The 20,672-nt window shown below is 46.8% G+C and overlaps 1 protein-coding gene across 1 annotated transcript; it reads left to right on the top strand.

Annotated features, from left to right (window-relative positions):
• The first annotated feature begins 16,668 nt into the window (after positions 1-16,668).
• LOC133905055 (transcription factor VIP1-like) lies at positions 16,669-20,143 on the top strand. The gene is made up of 4 exons (XM_062346751.1): positions 16,669-17,263; positions 17,533-17,665; positions 19,376-19,460; positions 19,662-20,143. The coding sequence occupies exons 1-4, from the start codon at positions 16,755-16,757 to the stop codon at positions 19,913-19,915; spliced, it is 981 nt and encodes a 326-aa protein (XP_062202735.1). The 5' UTR covers positions 16,669-16,754; the 3' UTR covers positions 19,916-20,143.
• Positions 20,144-20,672: the final 529 nt, after the last annotated feature.

Genomic DNA, 20,672 nt, shown 5'->3' with positions numbered 1-20,672 from the left:
GTGGCGATGAGGTCGGAGCTCAACGGGGGCTCGGCTGCGATAACAAAGAAGCGAAAACGGTGGTTGGGGAAGCTTTCTCGGAGTCCTACGGTGCCGAAGAACCGGTCAGTGGGCCTCGAGGTGCAACGAAGAAGGCGTGCGACAGTGCGCGGTAGTGAAACTCATTGGACTTTAGTGAAAGAGGTCATGCAGTGACGAAACATAGTTGAGGGGCAGTGGAGAAGACTCTTCGCGCTCCTGTAAATCCAATGATGACCTTAGAAGCACCAGCACCGGAGAGGGCTTGGCTACGGCGGTTGATGCTCGACGGAGCTCAGTGGCCGGCAATGGCGATGGTGTGATTTGGGGCGACGGGGTGAAGGGAGAATGGGAGGGTGACGGGGTGCTATGGAGGCCATTTTATAGCGCGAAGAGGGAGCAGGGCCGTTGTGGAGTCGTGGGGTGTGGAGGCGGATAATGGGCATGGCGGTTTTGGCTGGCAGTTGCAGGCGTAGCAGCGAGAGTGAACGTCAACGTGGGTGCGAAGGGAGCAGGAGGTTTGGGTTGACAGGCAGGCCTGGCTTGCTAGTGAGAGAGCGAGCTGGGGAGTGGGCTGGGCTTTGAGTGCAGGGAGATGGGTCGAGACGGTAGCAAAGAACGAGCGTCACAAACCTACCCCTTATGATGAATCTCATCCCCAAGATTAAAAAAAAATCAAAGAATAGATGGGGAAACCCTACCTTCAGATCCTCTTCCCTTTCCTATGTGGCTTCAATTTCTAAGTGATATCTCCACTTTACTTTGCACATGTGAATCCTTTTATTCCGGGTGACACGTTCTGTCATTTCGAAAATTTTATCGAATATTTTGAATAAGAAAGATCCTCTTTCACATTTAGCTCCTCTATTGGTAGCTACTCTTGTGGGACTCTCAGGCATTTCTTTAACTGTGAGATATGAAACACATCGTGCACACCGAAGAGCTAGGGTGGTAATTCCAGTTGATAAGCCACTTCTCCTCTTATTTCCAATATCTTGAACGGTCCAATGTATCAGGGTGCCAGTTTACCCTTGACTTTAAATCTACGAAGACCTCTGAACAGGGATACCTTGAGATACATAAAGTCTCCAACTTCAAAGGTCAACTTCCGACATCGATTGTCCGCATAACTCTTCTGTCTTGACTGCGCAGCCCGCAGATTGTTCCAAATTTCCTGCACTTGCCTTTTTGCATCCCTTAAGACTTCTGGGCCAAACACTTGGCTTTCTCCGGTCTAATTTAGGAATATTGGGGTTCTGCACTTCTTTCCATATAGTGCTTCAAAAGGGGCCATCTATAAATTTGCTTGGTAACTGTTGTTATATGAGAATTACGCATAGGGGAGATTCTTATCCCAACTCTTGTCGTTACTTAAAGTGCATGCTCTCAACATATCTTTTAGAACCTGATCAGTCCTTTCCGCCTGTCCATCAGTCTGCGGGTGATAAGCTGAGCTAAAGTTCAACTTGGTGTCCATGGACTCATATAGACGCTGCCAAAAGCGTAATGTGAACTGGGTACCTCGGTCAGAAACTATCCTCTTAGGTACTCCATGAATATAGACAATCCTAGATATATACAATTTTGTGAGCCTTTGTCCCTTATATGTCTTCTTGACTAGTATGAAGTGAGCTACCTTTGTTAGCCGATCTACTACAACCCATATGGAATCATATCCGGACTGTGTTCGAGGTAATCCCACTATAAAATCCATGCTAAATTCTTCCCACTTCCCTCGGATACTTATAGTGGCTGAAGTAACCCTGCTGGTCTCTGGTGTTCGGCCTTAACTCGCTAGCACATATCACATAAGGCCATATATTCCGCTACCTCACGTTTCATTCCGTACCACTAATAATGATCCTTAAGATCCTGGTACATCTTGGTACTTCCCGAGTGAATAGAGTAAGCTGAGTCATGGGCTTGTCTTAGAATTGACTCCCGAATAGACTTAACATTAGGAACATATATTGTTTTCTTATACCACACCACTCCTTGCTCATCTTCCGTGAATCCTGGAGCCTTATCCTCCTTAATGAGTTATTTGATATCTAGAATCTTCTCATCTTCTTATTGACCCTTGCGTATATCCTGCTCCAAGGTAGAAACCACTTCCATTACAACTACTTCTGTGCTGGATACAATTCCCAAATTAAGCTTCTCAAACTCTTTACATAATCCATGTTGTCTTTCTTGTATAGTCATCATACTGACATAGGCCTTTCTGTTCAAAGCATCTGCCACTACATTTGCTTTTCTTGGATGGTAGTTGATTCCAAGATTATAATCCTTGATGAGTTCTAGCCATCTACGCTGCTTGAGATTGAGATCGGGTTGAGTGAAGATGTACTTCAAACTTTGATGATGTGAGAAGATCTCGCATCTTTGTCCTATCAGGTAATGTCTCCAAATCTTGAGTGCATGAACTATAGCAGCTAATTCCAAGTCATGGGTAGGGTATTACGTGCTTCCTTAACTGCCTTGAGGCATAGGCTATTACGTGGCCTTCTTGCATTAACACACATCCCAAACATTGGCGCAATCCATCACAATACACCGAGAATGGCTTCTGTATGTCAGGCATGATTAGCATTTCTTTAATTCATTAAAGCTGGTCTCACAAGCAGGGGTCCACTTAAATTCTTTCCCTTTCTCTAGCAGTTTCATCATTGGCTTGGCAATCTTGGAGAAGCCTTCTATGAAGTAACGGTAATATCTTGGTAAACCTAGAAAACTCCAAATCTTTGAAATGGTCTGCGGTGTCTTCTAGTTTAGAACTTCCTTCACTTTCACTGGGTCAATAGATACTCCTCCTGCTAAGATGATATGACCTAGGAAAGAGACTTTTTTTTAACCAAAACTCACACTTGCTCATCTTGGCATACAACTAATTCTCCCTGAGTTTCTGTAGAACCATCCTCAAATGCTCTTCATGCTCTTCCTCATCCTTTGAGAAGACCATGATGGCGTCGATGAACACAACCACAAACTTGTCCAGATAATTCATGAAGACCTTGTTCATGAGGTATATAAAGTATGCTGAGGTATTAGTCAATCCAAAAGACATCACTGTAAACTCATACAAACCATAACAGGTGACAAAAGCGGCCTTGGGAATGTCCGATGCTCGAATCCTCAGCTGATGGTAACTTGACTTGTCGGAGGATTAACTCCTGTAGCAGGGATCCCGAGAGACCCCTTTTTAGAGATTCGGCCGGGGGGATGATCCTGAATAAGTTCGTCGGAGAAATAAATGGAAGTGGAAGTAAATGCAACGGGCGGTGGTGGGGGATGATCGACCTAGTGCAAAGGGAAGTAAATGCACCGGAGTTTAGACAGGTTCGGGCCGCACGGGGGCGTAATACCCTACTCCTGTATGGATGCAATAACTATCCTGGGGGTGATCCCTCAAGGATGTAGCTGGTTACAAGAATATTGTGTCTAACTGAAAGCTTGAAGCCCCTTGCTCTTGGGCAGGGACTACGGTTTTTGTTCTTGGTGCTTCTGTGCTCGATGCTTATGGTCTCTTCTTCGTTGGTTGCGGCACGGTCGAACGCTTGGGCTTGTTGATCTCTCTCTCTTTTTCTCCCTGTGTGCCGACCCTTTTATGCACTTGCCGGCCGCAACATACCCCGAACGGGAAGGAAGGGGCATAAGTTCCAAGACGCCATGACTGAGAGAGGCGTCATCATTTGCTCTGGGCGAAGTGACTGGGGCGGTGAAAAAACGCGGCGCGCGTCCGGTCACTTGTCACTGTGGACGCCCTGGCAACGGGCGCCGTCGAGAGGGCCCACCGGGCAGCCCCAGAGCCACCCGGCATGCCCGCCCTGTCTTGTTCCTCTGCCACGGCAGGGCAGCAGGTGGAACGCCTTGATCCTGGCAACGTTATCCCGAGATACACCGGATGATACGGGACGGGACCCGTGCAATTAATAGCCCCACGCCCCTCTGCCAAAACATGGCAGGAACTGACGCCGCGGTGGGAGCAGTTGGATATGTGAGGCCACACGCGCTCATTTAATGCGGCCTTGGACCTCTGACGGGCGGACACCTCATCTGTGGGCCCCTTGGGGCCTCTTTGGGTCATCGGGGAACCGAGTGCTCGGGGGTACCGTTCACCTCCCCGAGCACTCTCTCCCGGGAATGCCTATCTTTGTCTTCGGGGTACCGGGTGCTCGGGGGTACTGGTTACCTTCCCGAGGACTTTTTCCCGAGCATTCGCGCATGATCCTCCAGGGAACCGAATGCTCGGGGGCTGCCACGAGCAACCCCGAGCACTTTTGCACAGACCCTTCGGGGAACCGAGAGCCCGGGGGTTGCCACGCGCAGCCCCGAGCACTCGCTCCCGAGAATTCTCACGCTGGCCCTCGGGGAACCGTGCGCTCGGGGATTGCTGCGCGCGGTCCCCGAGCACTCTCTCCCGGAACTTAGCTCTTCTGATCGTCGGGGGACTAGAGTGCTCGGGGATGAGCGGGCACCTCCCCGAGCACTTTCTTCCTGGTACTTGGACTCTGCGGGTCATCGGGGAACTGGGGTGCTCGGGGACCAGAGACTGTGGCCTCGAGCACCTTCTCCCGGAACTTAGATTTTCCTCATCCTGCAGGAGGGACCTCGCGGGATGGTGACACGTGGCGGACGGCTGGCCTGGCCTCGGGACTCAGGGACCCCCGGTTCCTGATACACCGACATGACCGAAGACCAATCTTGGAAAAGATGCATGCTCCTTTTAGCTGATCAAACAAATATTCAATGTGAGGCAAGGGGTACTTGTTCTTAATGGTCACCTCATTAAGTGCACAATAATCGATGTACATTCTTTGAGTTCCATCTTTCTTTGGCATGAAGATAACCGAGGCTCCTCAGGATGTGGTACTGGGGTGAATAAACCCCTTGTCTAATAGCTCTTGGATTTGCTCCTTGAGCTCAGCCAACTCGTTGGCATCCATTATGTATGGTCTCTTATATATGGGGGCAGTGCTAGGTACTAATTTTATAATGAACTCAATGTCTCAGTCTGGTGGCATACCTGACAACTCTTCGGGGAAGACATCCAGGAACTCATTGACTACTCTGACTTCCTCCACTATCTTGGCCTGGTTGAGCTTGATATTCTCTCCTGATTCTGTTGTGACTTTGAACTCCACCTTGGTGCCACATGTATGTGTCAACTGAATTGTCTTGGTGGCACATCCTATCACTCCATTGAACTTAGCCAACCAATCTATTCTCAGAATAATATATATCCCTTTAGATTCCAAGATGATAAGATTTGCGGGGAATTCCACCCCTTTAATGGCAAGGTTATCTTAGGGCATACATACCCCGATTCTATTTCTCCGCCAAGAGAACTGACTATCAACCGATTTTTCATTATGACTATCAGCAGATTATGCTTTTCTACGAACTTAGTTGAAATAAAGGAATATGTTGCTTCAAAATTGAATAAAACTGCAGCAGGGTGAGAGTTGGCGGGGAATATACCAAGTACCACTTCTGGGGCGTCCTAGGAATCCTCCGATACAACGTAGTTGACTCACCCACTCATGAAGTTCTAACAAGGCTGTTGTTGTGGTTGACTTCCGAGGCAGTTCTGCTATTGGTTTTTGGTTTGACCCTACTATTTCTTGGGACACTTATTTGCAAGGTGCCCAAAGTTTGCACAGGTAAAGCATGGGCCAATGTTACTGGATCCCTAGCCAATGCTACCCTTTTGTTGTTGGTTCTGGTTCACTGGGCGTGGGGCCTAGTAATTGGAGCGCTACTGCTGCCTTGGCTGACTGAAAGATCCCGAAGTCTGGTTGGGTGCCCTCTGTTGCTGGTTCTGGCCTGCCTAACGGTACACCTATCCTGTGGGTGGTGGGTTGAAGCGAGAACGAGTGTTACTGCCTGAATACTGACCCTGCATCATCTGCTTGCGTTCATCTCCTAAATTATGTTTCTTCTCTAGAATGAAGGCTCTGTCAACAAGATTCTGGAAGCTTGGGTACTCTTTGGTTGAGAGGGAATACTAAAGTCCAAAGTTCAACCCTTCTAAGAGATAGTCTTGTTTCTTCTCATTAGTGTCCACATCTCCAGGGGCATAATGGGATAGCTACATGAATTTGGTAAGGTATTCACGCACTGACATGGGATCTTGCTTTAATCCAAGAAACTCCTTCTGTTTCAGTTTCACTTCCCCTGCTGGCACATGGTGCTTGAGAAAATTGTCCCTGAATTCTCTCTAGATGATATCTTTGGGTTCATCATGGGTTGCAGTGTAAGCTACCCACCAATATAAAGCGGGTCCTATAAGCTGGTGAGAAGCGAAGAGGACTCTTTTCCTGCCTGTGCATTGAGACATCTACAACTTGCTTTCAATTGTCTTTAACCAGTCATCAGCATCCATTGGCTCGACTACCTGTGCAAAAGTACATGGCTTGGTGCTCACGAAGTCCTTTAGCTTGTTATGCGGCTGCATTTGCGGTGGCGGTGGCAGTGCCTAATAAGCTGGGGGTGCCTGTTGAAGTCTTGCCACGTCATGCGCCAGTACCTGTAGAATCTGAGTCTCCATGGCCATCATCTGCATTGGGTTCACTAGGTTCCGGTTGGTCCGCCTGTTCTATGAGGGAAACATGTCCTTGTTGTCGTCATGGGGGTGAGCATTGGGGTTGCTGCCTTCGGCGTTGTTCCTGTTGGTGCCAGCATTGTTTGTATCCTTGTGTTCACCATCTGATGGTTGCAAGAACACGATATTGGAAAACTAGAACATGGCAAAGATAGATGAATAAAAACAGATACAACTGTGAAAGAAAAAACTTTCACATCGCATCTACACACACAAAGCAAACCTAATACACAAGTTCATAGCATAGAAAGCAAACATGTCCATTACATCATGAAACAAACCACTATAAATGACACTAAGCTTCTATTGGGGTAGACCACTAGCTCAGGAACTGTCTCCACCCTCAGAAAGGTCTTGTGGTGCAACACACAGAGCAGCATTGAGGCGGAGCTTATTGCGGGAGGGAGAGCGGGGCAACTCTAGCCTGGGCCCCTCCTCTGGGTCCTCCTCTAAGTCATCAGTCATCACAGCCTGAAGGGTGCGAATCCTCTCCTCTGCCTTGGCGAGCCTTAGGTGTACGTCGTCTAGCTCGTCAAGGGCTATGTCCAGCTCCTGGGTCAAGGTGTCGGTGAGGCGAATCTGCTCCACCAGTCTAGCGTCCCTATTGGTGGCGGCAAAGCTGACCTACAAGCTGCCACTCCTACGCTACGGGTACAAGCTATATTGTGTAGTTTGAATAGTACTGTGGTACTCTTCGTAGAGGACTAAAAACTGCCTGGCGAGCTGCATCACAAATCCCAGCTATAAAGGTCTCTCTCGGGGCTAGGGCTGAGTGGATCCTATACACCTTGTGGCCATCGTCGCTCGAGTGCTTCTCAAAGATTATCACCTCTACCATCCAAGCATAACCGTAGTTGTTGAGCGGGGTCCTGATTCATTTATAGATCGGGGCCTCTTGGTAGCCCAAACTCTCGAGGATCGTCCAAAGCTTGCGAGGAAACTTCCCGCCCGAAGTCCAGAAAGTGAAACTCCATGAGCAGCTGGAGCGCCCAAGTAGCCTATGCGGGAGCTCTAGCAGGAATGAAGCCTCCAACTTGCTTGCGGGGCGTCTGCTTCATGCAGGCCATCTAAAATTTTAAAAGAGAGAGAGGAGTCAGTAACAGTAACATCCTGAGCTTTAAGCATGTTATTTAATTACAAATTTCACTCCAAATTAAAACTTTTTATGATTAATTAAGCTAACTAAAGATAAGGAAGTATGTGTATGTATGCATTCATATATGTAATTGGACTAAGTATTCCAAGTTGAGCCAAAATTTATTCTAAACTAATCCCTGCATTGAATTCAAATTGGATTCAAATCATCTTCCAAAATCTCAGAGCTTTACTTCTAATTCATAATTCAAATAATTCCAATTGAATTGATCCTAATCCAAAGTCAAATACTAATTCAAATATCACATTTGAATTTATCCTAAAACCATTCTCTTTTTCCCTTTTTCCTTTTTTCACCAGGCTCAATCTCCCCTCGCCTTCTCTGTTCCAGCCCGCGAGCCATCTGCCCAACTCCCCCTCTCCTGCACGCTCCCTCGGCCCATCCCCCTCCCACCCCCCCCCCCCCCCCCCCGCGCGGCTTCCTGGGCCTGCCCACCCCCTGTGCCAGCCTTCTCACACACACACGCCCGTGCGCGAGCGTGGCCGTCCACGTGTCGACAATCTCGCCTGAAGCAGTAATTAATTACAAATTTCACTCCAAATTAAAACTTTTTATGATTAATTAAGCTAACTAAAGACAAGGAAGTATGTGTATGTATGCATTCATATATGTAATTGGACTAAGTATTCCAAGTTGAGCCAAAATTTATTCTAAACTAATCCCTACATTGAATTCAAATTGGATTCAAATCATCTTCCAAAATCTCAGAGCTTTACTTCTAATTCATAATTCAAATAATTCCGATTGAATTGATCCTAATCTAAAGTCAAATACAAATTCAAATCTCACATTTGAATTTATCCTAAAACCATTTTCTTTTATCCTTTCTCCTTTTCTCCTTGGGCTCAATCTCCCCACTCCTTCTCTGTTTCGGCCCGCAAGGCATCGGCCCCCCTCTCTCGTACGCTCTCTCGGCCCACCCCCACGCCCTCCCAGCCTACCCGCCCGCGTGCTGGCCTACTCACACGCACGCCAGCGCACGAGCGTGGCTGTCCATGTGTCGATGATATCGCCATCGCTCGCCCAGGCTCTGTCTTCCCTCCTCTAGCGCAACGCCGTGCCACCACGACGGCGGAAAGCCACTTGCCTCTCTCATCTGTCCCGTCGCGTTCCCGCTCCAACTCCCCCTCTCTCAGCTCACTCCCCCGCAACCCAAAGCCCTGGCACCCGAGACTTTCATGCCCGACACGCGCATGGATGGTGCAGAGCACCCACGCTTGGGAAAATGGTGGGTGTTGCCCTGCCACCTCACCACCACACTTGCTGCCCATGCCGCCGACATCACGAGCCGCATTGCCATGCTGTGCCTCTCCCTCTATAAATAGCACGCCTGGTCTCTCTCACTTTCCCCATTTCATCATCCACGTCACCGCGCCGTCATCGCCATTTATGCTGCCGCACCTCCGCCATTGCCAATCAGCCGTCCACAAGCCATCGAGGAGCTCTAGGGCCACATCACCATCCCAGTGCTGCAATCTGTCCACCCGGAGCCTGACGGGAGCTGCTTGTGCATGAAGCCGAGCCAACACTGTCACCACTGCAGCTTCTCACCACCGGCTGCCTTCCCGTTCCTTCGACCCAGATGCCGGTGAGCCTCCCAGTTACCCCTTGCGTCCGTGTAGATAGCATGTCGCTGCCCCGATCTCTCTGTTAGTGTGTAGCCACGCGCTGCCGTGCAGTGGTCACCGCCGGCGTGCTGGTGCTGCATATGTGTGGCTGGCTATCGTGCCATGAAGCCTAGAGGCCTCATACCCCTTTTTCTTTGTAGGTTGACACCTCCCAGTACACGGGAGGTGCTGCCCAATTTTGGCCGCGTCGCTACCCTTCTTCAACCGCCGTCTCGTAGCGCTCTTGCCGCCGGCCACCGTCGATGAGCCCACCGTTGAGTCTGCCTTGTCGTGTAGAAGCCCGGCGTCCGCTCATCGTCATGAAGCCCTGGCGGGAAACCAACTCTAGCAAGCTCTCCGGTGTCGTTTTGCCTCGATTCCTTACCGCCGCCCACTGATCCCCCTTCGCCATCGTGTGCCCCCACGCAGGTAGCCGGGCCGCTATTGCGCGCCGCATGGCTCGGCCAAGCTGTGCAGCCCAGCCGCGAGTGGGCCGGCCTGTTAAGGCGGCCCAGCCTCCCAGTGGTCGCACCCAGTGGGTCGGCCTAGCCTCAAAGCCCACCGCTAAGGTACGATAAACCACCAACCTAGTCCCGAGCGGGCTGGGACTATGCAGCCCGGTACTGTGCAGCCCAAGCCCAGCCTAACCCATCCAGGCCCGGACCCGGCCCAATCCAAGCCCATCTCAGCCCACCTGGTACTGTTCATGTAGGCCCATGCTACTGTTTAGTGGGCCTCAGCCGTGGGTCCCACCTATGAATAGTATTATTTTCATAATTTTCCAATTTTATTTTAGATTTAATCTTTTAGGAGCCATAACTTCTTCGTTCTGGCTTGATGATTCTTTCACCAATTCTTTCACCGAAATTCATTTAAATTCGAGAACTACCCATCTATCATGATGTGATATCTATTAGGGCTTATTTGGTTTTCCATTTTGTGTTAAATTGGTTCTTCTTTAGTATAGCCCGTATTGATCGTAGTCACACTTGCAGAGCCGCTAAAGTTTTGCGAGTGCTGCGCAGGAAGCATCATGAGTGAGGAAGATCCTGATTTCAACCAAGATTTTTAAGAAAACTCCGGAGAAGGCAAGTCCGATTTCCTTGATCATATTGAACCTATATTTTAAATAATCTATATGATCAACTAAAACTAGACTTATTATCGCATGTGCTATGTATTACGTTTTCTTTCAAACTATTTATAATAGTTAATCCTATCAACACTGCCATGCCTTACATGTCATCATCCAGAATACATATCACCCTAGGAGTATCTGTTGTTAAATATATTAACGATGGATGACGCCTTAATATCTAGCATGCTTAGGATTGAATACATATCCTCGGAGACGTCGCTTTTAAAACACCTCACCTTAGAGATAAGATTTACTATTATCAATAATAACTCATATACCATGAATCATTGATGGTTGTGAATTCCGTGATGAGTGTGAAATCCTTAATGTCACGTGGGATATGGTGGGAGATGTGTAAAAATAGGTGAAAACTATTTTGGTGGAGGCAGGTGGAGTAGTACTGTGGATGAGAATGCTCCTGGGGGCATGAGTCACCTCTGTGGTGTTCATTGCCGGAATATACCGGCCCTGGCCATTTAAGGATCGAGTCAATGCGCAGTCATGCTTAGCCACCCCGTGCAACCATGCGTCCTGTATGGGCAGAACTTGATTTCTCCTTCACTGGATTGAGTTGGGCATCATACTATGATGCTGGAAGCAGCGAGCAGTCAAGTAGTTATCTATCCCGTTGTTTGGAGGTTTCTAGAAGCGGCTTAGGCTTAAAAAGGCGGTTGTCCTTCAGTACATGGACTCTGACGCTTGGGGGTAAATCTCGTAGAAAAGCCCGGCAGGAAGGTGATTGGATGTGTCTAGATATGATTTATTCCTCCGCTTGCAACGGTTAGAGGCTGAGCATATCGCATGGGTAAAATGGTACAACCTCTATAGAGTGTAAATCTATTTGAATAGTTGTGTCCATGGTCATGGACATGCGTTAGCAATAACCGTTTTGACTAGACTTTGGGTGCGTGTGTCTTGACGAGTGAGTATGTGGACTAGATATCTGTGTGATGAGATTCCTGGCTTAATCCGTCAGAAGCTGGGTAGTACTAGAGGTACACCAGATGTGATAATAAGGGACTGTGGAGTGAGGTCTAGCCCCTCACAGGACCGAAGAACCCCCAGATACAACTTCATACCTTGTTTTGATCTATTTGAACTGTTTTTAAAGGCTATAGTAGATGATACAATTGAGTACCTGCATAAAACTGTTTTACACTAAAATTAAAACCATAAAGCCTGGCCCTTGAATTACTCTATTATGCATCTATCAAAAACTTTGAAGTAGTATAGGGCTTGCTGAATATCTTCTGTACTCACTCTTGCTGTCATCCAGATAAAGGAACTAATGCCGACTTCGCCAGAGATGAGGGCGGTGATAAAGAGTAGAATTAGAAGTCACGTTCGCACCCTCGCTGCTTGTGACTTGGGCTTTTGCTTTCCGTTGTGTTTTGTTGGCCGTTAGGCTAGGCTTGTATTACGGTATGGTTTGTAACCTTTTATACTATGAACCTTAATCCTTATGTATGAAGTTTACTGTTATATTGTGTGTATCAGCTACTTAATCCAGGGACTGATACAAGAGGCATAGGAGATCCCAAGAATGGGGTCCTACAATAACCATTTTACAAAGATTTTATAAATAACAACAATAGAAAGGAGGTTAGAAACGACACTGGTAGAGTAAAAGATTTTCAGAAATTAGTTTTTGATAGAGATATGTCCTTAATAACGACCATTACTAGCTAGGTTTGTGTCCTACGGTTAACACAGATCTAATACCACCTCTGTCACACCCGTTTCAAAAGAGCAAACCCAATGCATTCCACATGTATGTCAGGATGAAGTTTCATACATGCGGTGACTTTATAAGTGATAACATAACAGTGTCATTACATAACGATAAGATTCATTACAAAAGGACTTGTAGGTCTTAAAAAACACTAAGATAATTTCCGACAGTAGCCGGTCCTCCATCCATCCATAGGCGTTGTCTAGAGGAGCGCTAACATGGTCTTCAGGTCAAAATCTTCCTTCGCCTAAAACTCAGCTCAATCGGCAGGGATGTCCTCGAAGTCCTCACCTTCCGAGTAGCATCAAGAGGTTGGGAGAAAGTAAGCGTGAGTACATGGAGTACTTAGCAAGTGTGGAAAAACATGATATGAAGGCTTAAGGCAAGGAAGACTTAACTCAAGTTTACTGCATCTATGCCATCCTATTCTAAGACTCAAAAAGGACTTGGCAATTCTATTTACTATGTGTGACGACACCAACATTAAAGAAACAGCTCATCAGATTCCATCCAACTACCAGACTCACTAGATATTCTATATATAGCTAGCAACTCATCGGGGTACCACCACACGATTATCCAAAACCAACCATCCAAGATCCCCACTAATCATGAAGAAATCCAAGCCCGCTCTTACTGTGAGTATGGCTGGTCAATCAGTTTTATACTCTATAGAGGTTGCATACTTTACCCACGAGTCATTATTCCCGTTTTGCTTCACACTTCCGAGGTGTAGAGCCAGGGTCTCACTACAAGGCCTTTACAAAGCGCCTCTAAATCTATATGCACCCACTAAGGTTTCACCGCTACCAGGGATTCCATCCACTCCAGAGGTCCTCTCTTGTGCCACTCAACCATCCACTGTTGCGTACAAAATAAGAGGACATCTAATTAATTGGTCAGACCATACTCATATAAGCCTCGTGGTTGTGTTGTTCAGCCGGTTTACAGGCTTCAAGAACTGGTCCTTAGGATCTAAAGCAGGTACTCACACATTTCTAATATGCACACAACAACCATACTAACCAAACCAACCTACCTAGATCCCTATGATTCATGTTGCTACAAAAGATTACTCAATCCGATTCATATTGCATAGATCACCCGACTCGATAGCATGGCTAAACATTGCTACCCTTGATATATAGACTACAACACAAGTGACAAGGATAATCATGAAAAGTACTAATAAATCCTAAACATAGGGTTTATATTGACAAGCATGTATCTAGAAAGTAAAAGATACACTTTCCTACAATATGATCAAGGACACTTGCCTTCAATAGTGGGTTGCTCAAACTCTTCAAAAGTCTGGTCCTGCAGGTTCACGAACTACTCGTCTCATATTGCAATCGCGCACACCAGAAATAAGCAAGCACAAACATCTAAGAATGATACACCAAATAGTAGAAAAGCACTATAAAAAGTCTACTAACGGAGAGTACTCGCCACTACAAAAAAGTTATGATTGTTTGAAGCTTTAGGGGCCTTTCTGTAAAAGAATAAGGACTAAATTGTAAAAATAGAAAGTTCCAAGGATTTATTTGTAAAATTTTGGGAACCTATTTATAATTATATAAAAGTTCAATGGGCTAAAAGTAAAATAACAGTACTGGTAGGGGCATTTTTGTGAAGATAGAAAAGTTTAGGGGCATAAATGTAAGATTACCCAATTTTAGAGACTAAAAGGGTTTATTTTTGTATTGAAAAATCTATTTATTGTGTAAGCATGATGTCGTTGTTGACTGGGCTCGGGTGTGTTGACGTGGCTTGCCAAGTCGGACAAGGCTGCTGATGTGGTTGCGACATGTGTCGTTGACGTGGCAAGGCTGACTGGGCTACCTCTATTTAAATCTAATCCGTTGATCTCAAAATCGATGGCTATGGTTCAAAGGGACGAAGGGGTACCTAAACCTCTAATCTTGACCTCACGCGAGGGATCCGATGGCTCAGTGCAATTTGGGAGGGTTTGGTGGCCGACAACGATAGGAAAATGGTGGTGCCACTGCGGGCATGGCCGTAGCATCGCCGCAGAAGCTTGATCAACCGCTACAAGCTACCAAACATGATGAGAAATGACGCAAAACAGAGAGGAGGGACAAGGGGTCTCATCAAGAGCTTCGAGGCAATCGGAGGTGGATTGATGGTTGTCGATGATGGTGAGATGGTAGCAGTGAGGTCAGAGATCAGCAGGGGCTTTGCTGCGGTGACGGAGAAGCAAAAACGGGGGTCAGGGAAGCTTCCTTAGGGTCCTACGGTGCCTAAGAACCGGTTAGTGGGCCTCGGGGCGCAACGGAGATGGTAGGTGACAGTGCGCGGTGGCAAATCTCACCGGAGTTTGGTGGGAGAGGTCATGCGGCAACGGAACGACATTGAGGGGCAACGGAGAAGACTCTTCGCGCTCCTGCGAAGCTGATGATGGCCTTAGAAGCACCAGAGAGTGCTCGGCTACGGCGGTTGACGCTCGGCGGAGCTCTATGGCCGACAATGGTGGTGGTGCAATTTGGGGCGGCAGGTGGAGGGAGAACGTGAGGGTGGCAGGGTGTTGTGGAGGCCATTTTATAGCGCGGAGAAGGAGCGAGGCCGTTACGGAGTCGTGGGGCGCGGAGGCGGATGGTGGGTGCGGCGGTTTCAGCGGGCGGTTGCAGGAGCTAGAGCGAGCGCGGGCGTGGCCTGGGCGTGAAGGGAGTGGGAGGTTGGAGCTGACAGGCGGGCCTGGCTTGCTGGTGAGAGAGCGAGCTGGGGAGTGGGCTGGGCTTCAAGCGCAGGGAGATGGGCCGAACTGGCAGCAAGAAATGGGTGTCACATCTATTCTCATGTTCCAAACAACTCTTATAACATCTCAAGAAGAAAAAATACAGTTTATATATAGAAAATCCATAAGGAAATTCCTCCATAATTTCCATGAGAAACTTACAGTTCAAACCTCAAAATGTCGGGTCTGCTAGATAGTTCAATTATATCAAGGGCAAATCATATTCACCATCTCAAAATCACTCGTATTTGCGTATGGGCCGGGATATGGACCCCCAAAAGAAAAGGTATCCAAACTAAGAAGCCCAGCAGCCACAACCGCTTCCCTGGCCAGCTAGCCAGCAACTTCTTCTGCAGAAGTCTAGCCTATCCAAATGAGGCCTTAAGTATGGTACGTATCATCAACTCGATTATATAAGGAGAGGGGTTCGTCAAAGAGGGACATGCCAGAGAGACTAGATAAGCAATACATAGTTAGACATCAGTGATATGAGATTAGATATAAGCAGAAACAACCAATTAAAATTCACAACAGATTTAAGCCATGATCAGATTCATCGGATAAAAGCTTTCAAGATTTAGAATACGAGATAACTCATCTAAATCATATATATAGATCTAGACACACCACTATTATAATTATCTTTTTCTAAGATTAATAAAAATAATATATAACATATAGTTATTATAAAAAAATCCAAACCTAGATAAAATATACTCCATCCGATTGCAAATGTAGGTCGTTTTAGATTTGTGCATAAGGATTAAGAAAGTAGATTAAATGATCTTGTTGTCCTTTATTTATTCTGTATTAGAAAAGATAACGCATTTATTTGTGAGAGTGGTAGTATTTATTAAACAAAGGCAAGGCAGTAACAAAAGAGAAAAAAACACATAGAAGTTCAAGAATAATTTATATTTAGAGAATAATTAAAAAGATTAAAACAATCTATATTTATAATCATAGAGAGTATAATATATTATGTCCTCGTGGACACCTAAGATCGGACCCGGATGCCCATAAACAGGTTTACTCGGAACAGGAGGATCCTGCAGAGGACCTGGATTGCGAAGTTCGTGGCACCTCAACTATCGTGGCTTCGTCCCACCGCCATGACTTGCTGCTAGTTATCACCGAGGTGCCTCTTAAATTAATCCAGTGGGCTCCACCGTCTCCAACGCGTAAGGCCCAACCCGCCACCCGACGACCACAAGGCACGGCACGCCAAACGCGACTCACACTGGAAGTGGGTCCACGCGACAGCCACCGGCAAAAGGTCGCCCCCGGGCCCGCGCGTCCGCTGCCGCGCACTGCTCGCTGATAGGGGCAGCGCGGCACTCCTCCCTCCCGGACGAAATTCCCACCTACACCGAGTTCACACGCCGTTGCCTGATCGCGCCACCCAGCGCACCTGGAGATTCGCGTCATGTGGGTGTGATCCATACGCTGAGCTCACCCAGGCTCCCTCGCCCACGTCGCGTGCGCGCCATTGGAGATTCCCCATGCCCCTTTACGCCATCCCTACCAACCTAGCAGCGTATCCACCGTCCGTACGCCTCGAGATCCGTGTCCAAGCTGATCAAATCCATGGACCGGGACCACGCGCCCCGCGTCCTCCGCCTCTCTACTCCTCACTCGTACGCCCCCCAGGCCGATCCCGAGCTCTCACACACTTCACCCGACCGCCGCCGCCGTCGCAGCGAAGTGTAAAGGGCTAACGACCTCGCCGCCGGCGTTGAGCTACATGGACCCGCGCTTCCCGCTGCCGGCGGTGCCGGCGCCGACCTCGGGCAGCGGCCGGGGGCACCACCGGCGGGCCCACTCGGAGACGTTCCTGCGCCTCCCCGACGCGGACCTCCTCCTCGACCTCGACCCCGACGGCGACTTCTCCTTCTCCGACCTCGACTTCCCCTCCCTCTCCGACGACTCCCTGGCCGCCTCCGACCCCACCCCGCCGCCGCCGCCACCGCCGCAGGCCCTGGCCCCGGCCCCCGCGCCCCGGCACCCCGGCGGGGGTGGGGCCCACACGAGGAGCCTCTCCCTCGACGCCGCCTTCTTCGAGAGCCAAGCCTTTCAGGGCGGAGGAGGTGGCGGCGGGGGCGGGCATAAGAGGAGCGGGTCCATGGATGGGGTCAGCTCGCCGTTCGAAGGCGAGTCGGCGCTGTCGAGCGGCCTGCCGGACTACGCGAAGAAGGCCATGCCCACCGAGAGGATCGCCGAGCTCGCGCTCATCGACCCCAAGCGCGCAAAGAGGTAGGGAAATATTTAGCTGTTTCCTTTTTTCCGTCAATTGATATTTGATGCTTCCTAGATCCGGAAGGTGCCTTGTTATCCGATACTGTAATTTAGCGTGTGAAGCATGTATGTTCGAGTTATTTGTGATTGTGCTAGTGTTAGTGTGCTATGTGTTTAGAGATCTGAGCTATCGAATTGTCTTAGAGACAATAATTGCGAGATTTTAGGGTAGGAAGTGTATTGGGGTTGTCGATTTAGATTAAGTTTTTGTTATTGCTGGTGTGCAGGATTCTAGCAAACAGGCAGTCGGCGGCGAGGTCGAAGGAGAGGAAGATCAAATACACTAGTGAACTGGAGAGGAAGGTCCAGACTCTGCAGACGGAGGCCACCACGCTATCAGCACAGCTCACGCTTCTCCAGGTATAGGATTAGATTTGTCTAATCAGTTAAATTCATTGATTAATTGTTGCGTGTCTTCTGCAAAGAATTACAGTAACTCAGCTGCAACTTGCCTACATCTTTTGGTTGTGTAATGTGTACTTGTGTCATAGCATGTTGTCTGTTTCCTTGAAGTAGCTTAGTTCATGTATGGTGCGACTAGAGTAATTTATTGATGTGTTGAGTCAGTTAGTTAGTTTATTCTAACAGGATAACTGCATTAGAATTAAATCCATATACCACTGACTATTGAGTGACTGTTGCATCGAACAATCACTTCGGTTACACTTCTCTGTTATTTACTAGCTTTATTGTTGCCACTTCTGCCAGAACCCAGCAGTTTATAAGGAATTTAGCATGCCATGTAACACGTGTTAATATTGTGATTGGGTAGCCTGTTCTTTTATGGATAACATAGTCTTTTTCAGTTTGCATACGCGAGCTCTTAGCTGCAGAACAATAGGAGGCAAATTTTTCAAACTGGAAAATGGTCATTCAGGGCTACAAGTGCAATGTGCAGTTCTGAATACCTAATTTCTAAACATGAGTATGCACTGAAATTCGATCTGTTCATGGGAAGTGAAAAAGACATCGTAAATCTGTTTCCTTTTAAGATTCTCAGATCTTTTCTGGAAATTTTCAGGGCAATCTGTATGTTGTTTTAGGGTGGGGTGCATGGGTGCAGCATGTGTATACATTAATATTTGAAATGGAATTAGAGGATTTAGAGCTTAATCAAGCATTTATTTCCTTTTTTAACACCCTTCTACCTCTGGAATTGTAGTTGGCATGGCAAATGGATTAGGGTAGGATTCAATGTGCCTAGTAGTTTTAGAGCTAACGTGGATGTTTGGAGCCTGATAGGTCGCTGCTCACCACAAATGGGCTAGTGATGCTCCATTTCAGAGTATGATTTGATTGAAGTGGATAGAATCAGCTGATTAGTGTTAAGCTGAAGATTAAGTGGTCTCATATGGAAGATATGTCTCTACCAAGAAAACTTGGTTAGTAATCTACTATTTAGTTAGGCAAGGACAATCAACCAACAATCCCAATTGTAGCATTATGCTCTAAAAAAGAAACATGAAAAATGACGCTGAGATAGGTGGATTTAATTCAGCTTGATGCCTTGATGATTTGCAGTTGTTCATGTATCACTTGAACTTCTCAACAGCTTTCTACTGCTACTGATATGGCTCTGTGACAATAGATAAATTTTCACAATATAATGAAAGTTGTCCTGGCATTATTTATCAAGTATGTGAACTTCAATGCCTTCAAATGATATTGGTAGTATACTGTACGGTAAAATTGAGATAACTAGCAGTACTTAATACTGACTGTTATGGATTACACTGCTTTTGCGCCAAAAAGCTGACTGTTGTTTAAGATTATATTTTTGTGGAATTGCTATTTCTCAGTTTAGTAAAATTTTCCTGTATGCAGCATTGTTGTAATGTTTTCCATAGTTTACCATTATTGTTATTTTGACCTTGCTATCACACAATCTCCTTTTTGTATGTCTGAGAATTTTGATAGGAAATTGCTATTGAAGACTATCAGCAATATTTTCTTTTTCCTTTTTTCCCCTTCTGTGAATGTGTTTAACATTTTGTGATGAAACCTTTTCTTTTGTTCCACACATATATAATATTCTGATCTCTGATGTATTGCGATTTACTTAAAACCCAGAGGGATACAACTGGTTTAACTGCTGAGAATAGAGAGCTCAAGCTCCGGTTGCAGTCCATGGAAGAGCAAGCTAAACTGCGGGATGGTATGCTCTGATCTTCCTTTGGAACTTTTTCAGTTCTCCTGGTTGTTGTTATTTTATGCTCTGAAACACAAAGTTCGATTGCTACGAGATCACAATCTACTGATGAACTGATTGGTCTGTTATTGTAATGAAATAGAACAATTCAATTTCCAGTTCCTTACGGAAGCAGCACATTGAAATGTTTCATTTTCTACCTCACAGCTTTAAATGAAGCCCTGCGAGAAGAAGTCCAGCGACTAAGGATAGCTGCAGGGCAAGCCGCAAACATGAATGGGAATCCTTTCAACGGTGGTCTCCATCAGCAGATCCCATCCTATTTCTCTCAAGAGCAGCAGATGGGTTACTTTGGTGGACACCAAGCTCAGCATCACAATCCAAGCCATCTCCAGAGTTCATCGAACGGGGGCCAGTCGCTGAGTGGTCAGTCCCTAAACGACTCCATGGATTTCATATGAGTCGCTGAGTGGTCAGTTCCTAAATGACTGCATGGATTTCATATGAGTCGCTGAGTGGTCAGCATTGTAAAGATAGCTGATGTACATTGTATGCATATGACTCATTGATAGGGTAGTTAGCTCTTTGTATCATCAATCAGAAAGTAATCCTTGTATGACATATTATTATTCTTTTTTTTCTTTGTTGGTTTCTGGAGTAATGCGTTTTTTTCCTGGTGGAAGGCTCTAGTTCCCTGGTACATACGTAGTTCTGTTCCATTATGTGCCCCTTCACTGTTTTGGGTTTGTATACACGTTGCTATGTAGTACTGGATGCAGTTGGTGAGCATGGCCCTGATGTGCATCGAATTAGCACTATCAGGTATTAATCAAGTAATATTGGCGAAGACACGATGGCCTAGCTACGCCACCAAATACTGCTCCCTCAAATCACAAAAGAAAGGATGTTTTCGACTTCTACAGTGTCAGCAAAACACAATTTGGAGCCACATGTTTGCATTGTGATGTATTTTAAATTATAAATTGAGACAAATACATACAACAGAGTCTCCATTCTAAGACTAAGACCAATCGATTCTCTTTAAGATCTAGATTCCTGTCGTGAAGAGATTTTCGTTTTTTTTCAGCGTTTCAACGGGTTTCCGTTATGAAGGGATTTTCAAGGTCATTTCCTTGAGGACGAGGACGGGATTCTCCCTTTTTTCTCTTTGCGATTTCTCTCGAAGGGAAGTCGTTGAAGATGAAAGAAAATAAAGGG

The sequence above is a fragment of the Phragmites australis genome, chromosome 22, assembly GCF_958298935.1.
Source record: "Phragmites australis chromosome 22, lpPhrAust1.1, whole genome shotgun sequence".
Lineage (NCBI taxonomy): Eukaryota > Viridiplantae > Streptophyta > Magnoliopsida > Poales > Poaceae > Phragmites > Phragmites australis.
This window is presented reverse-complemented; position numbering and strand designations above follow the sequence as displayed.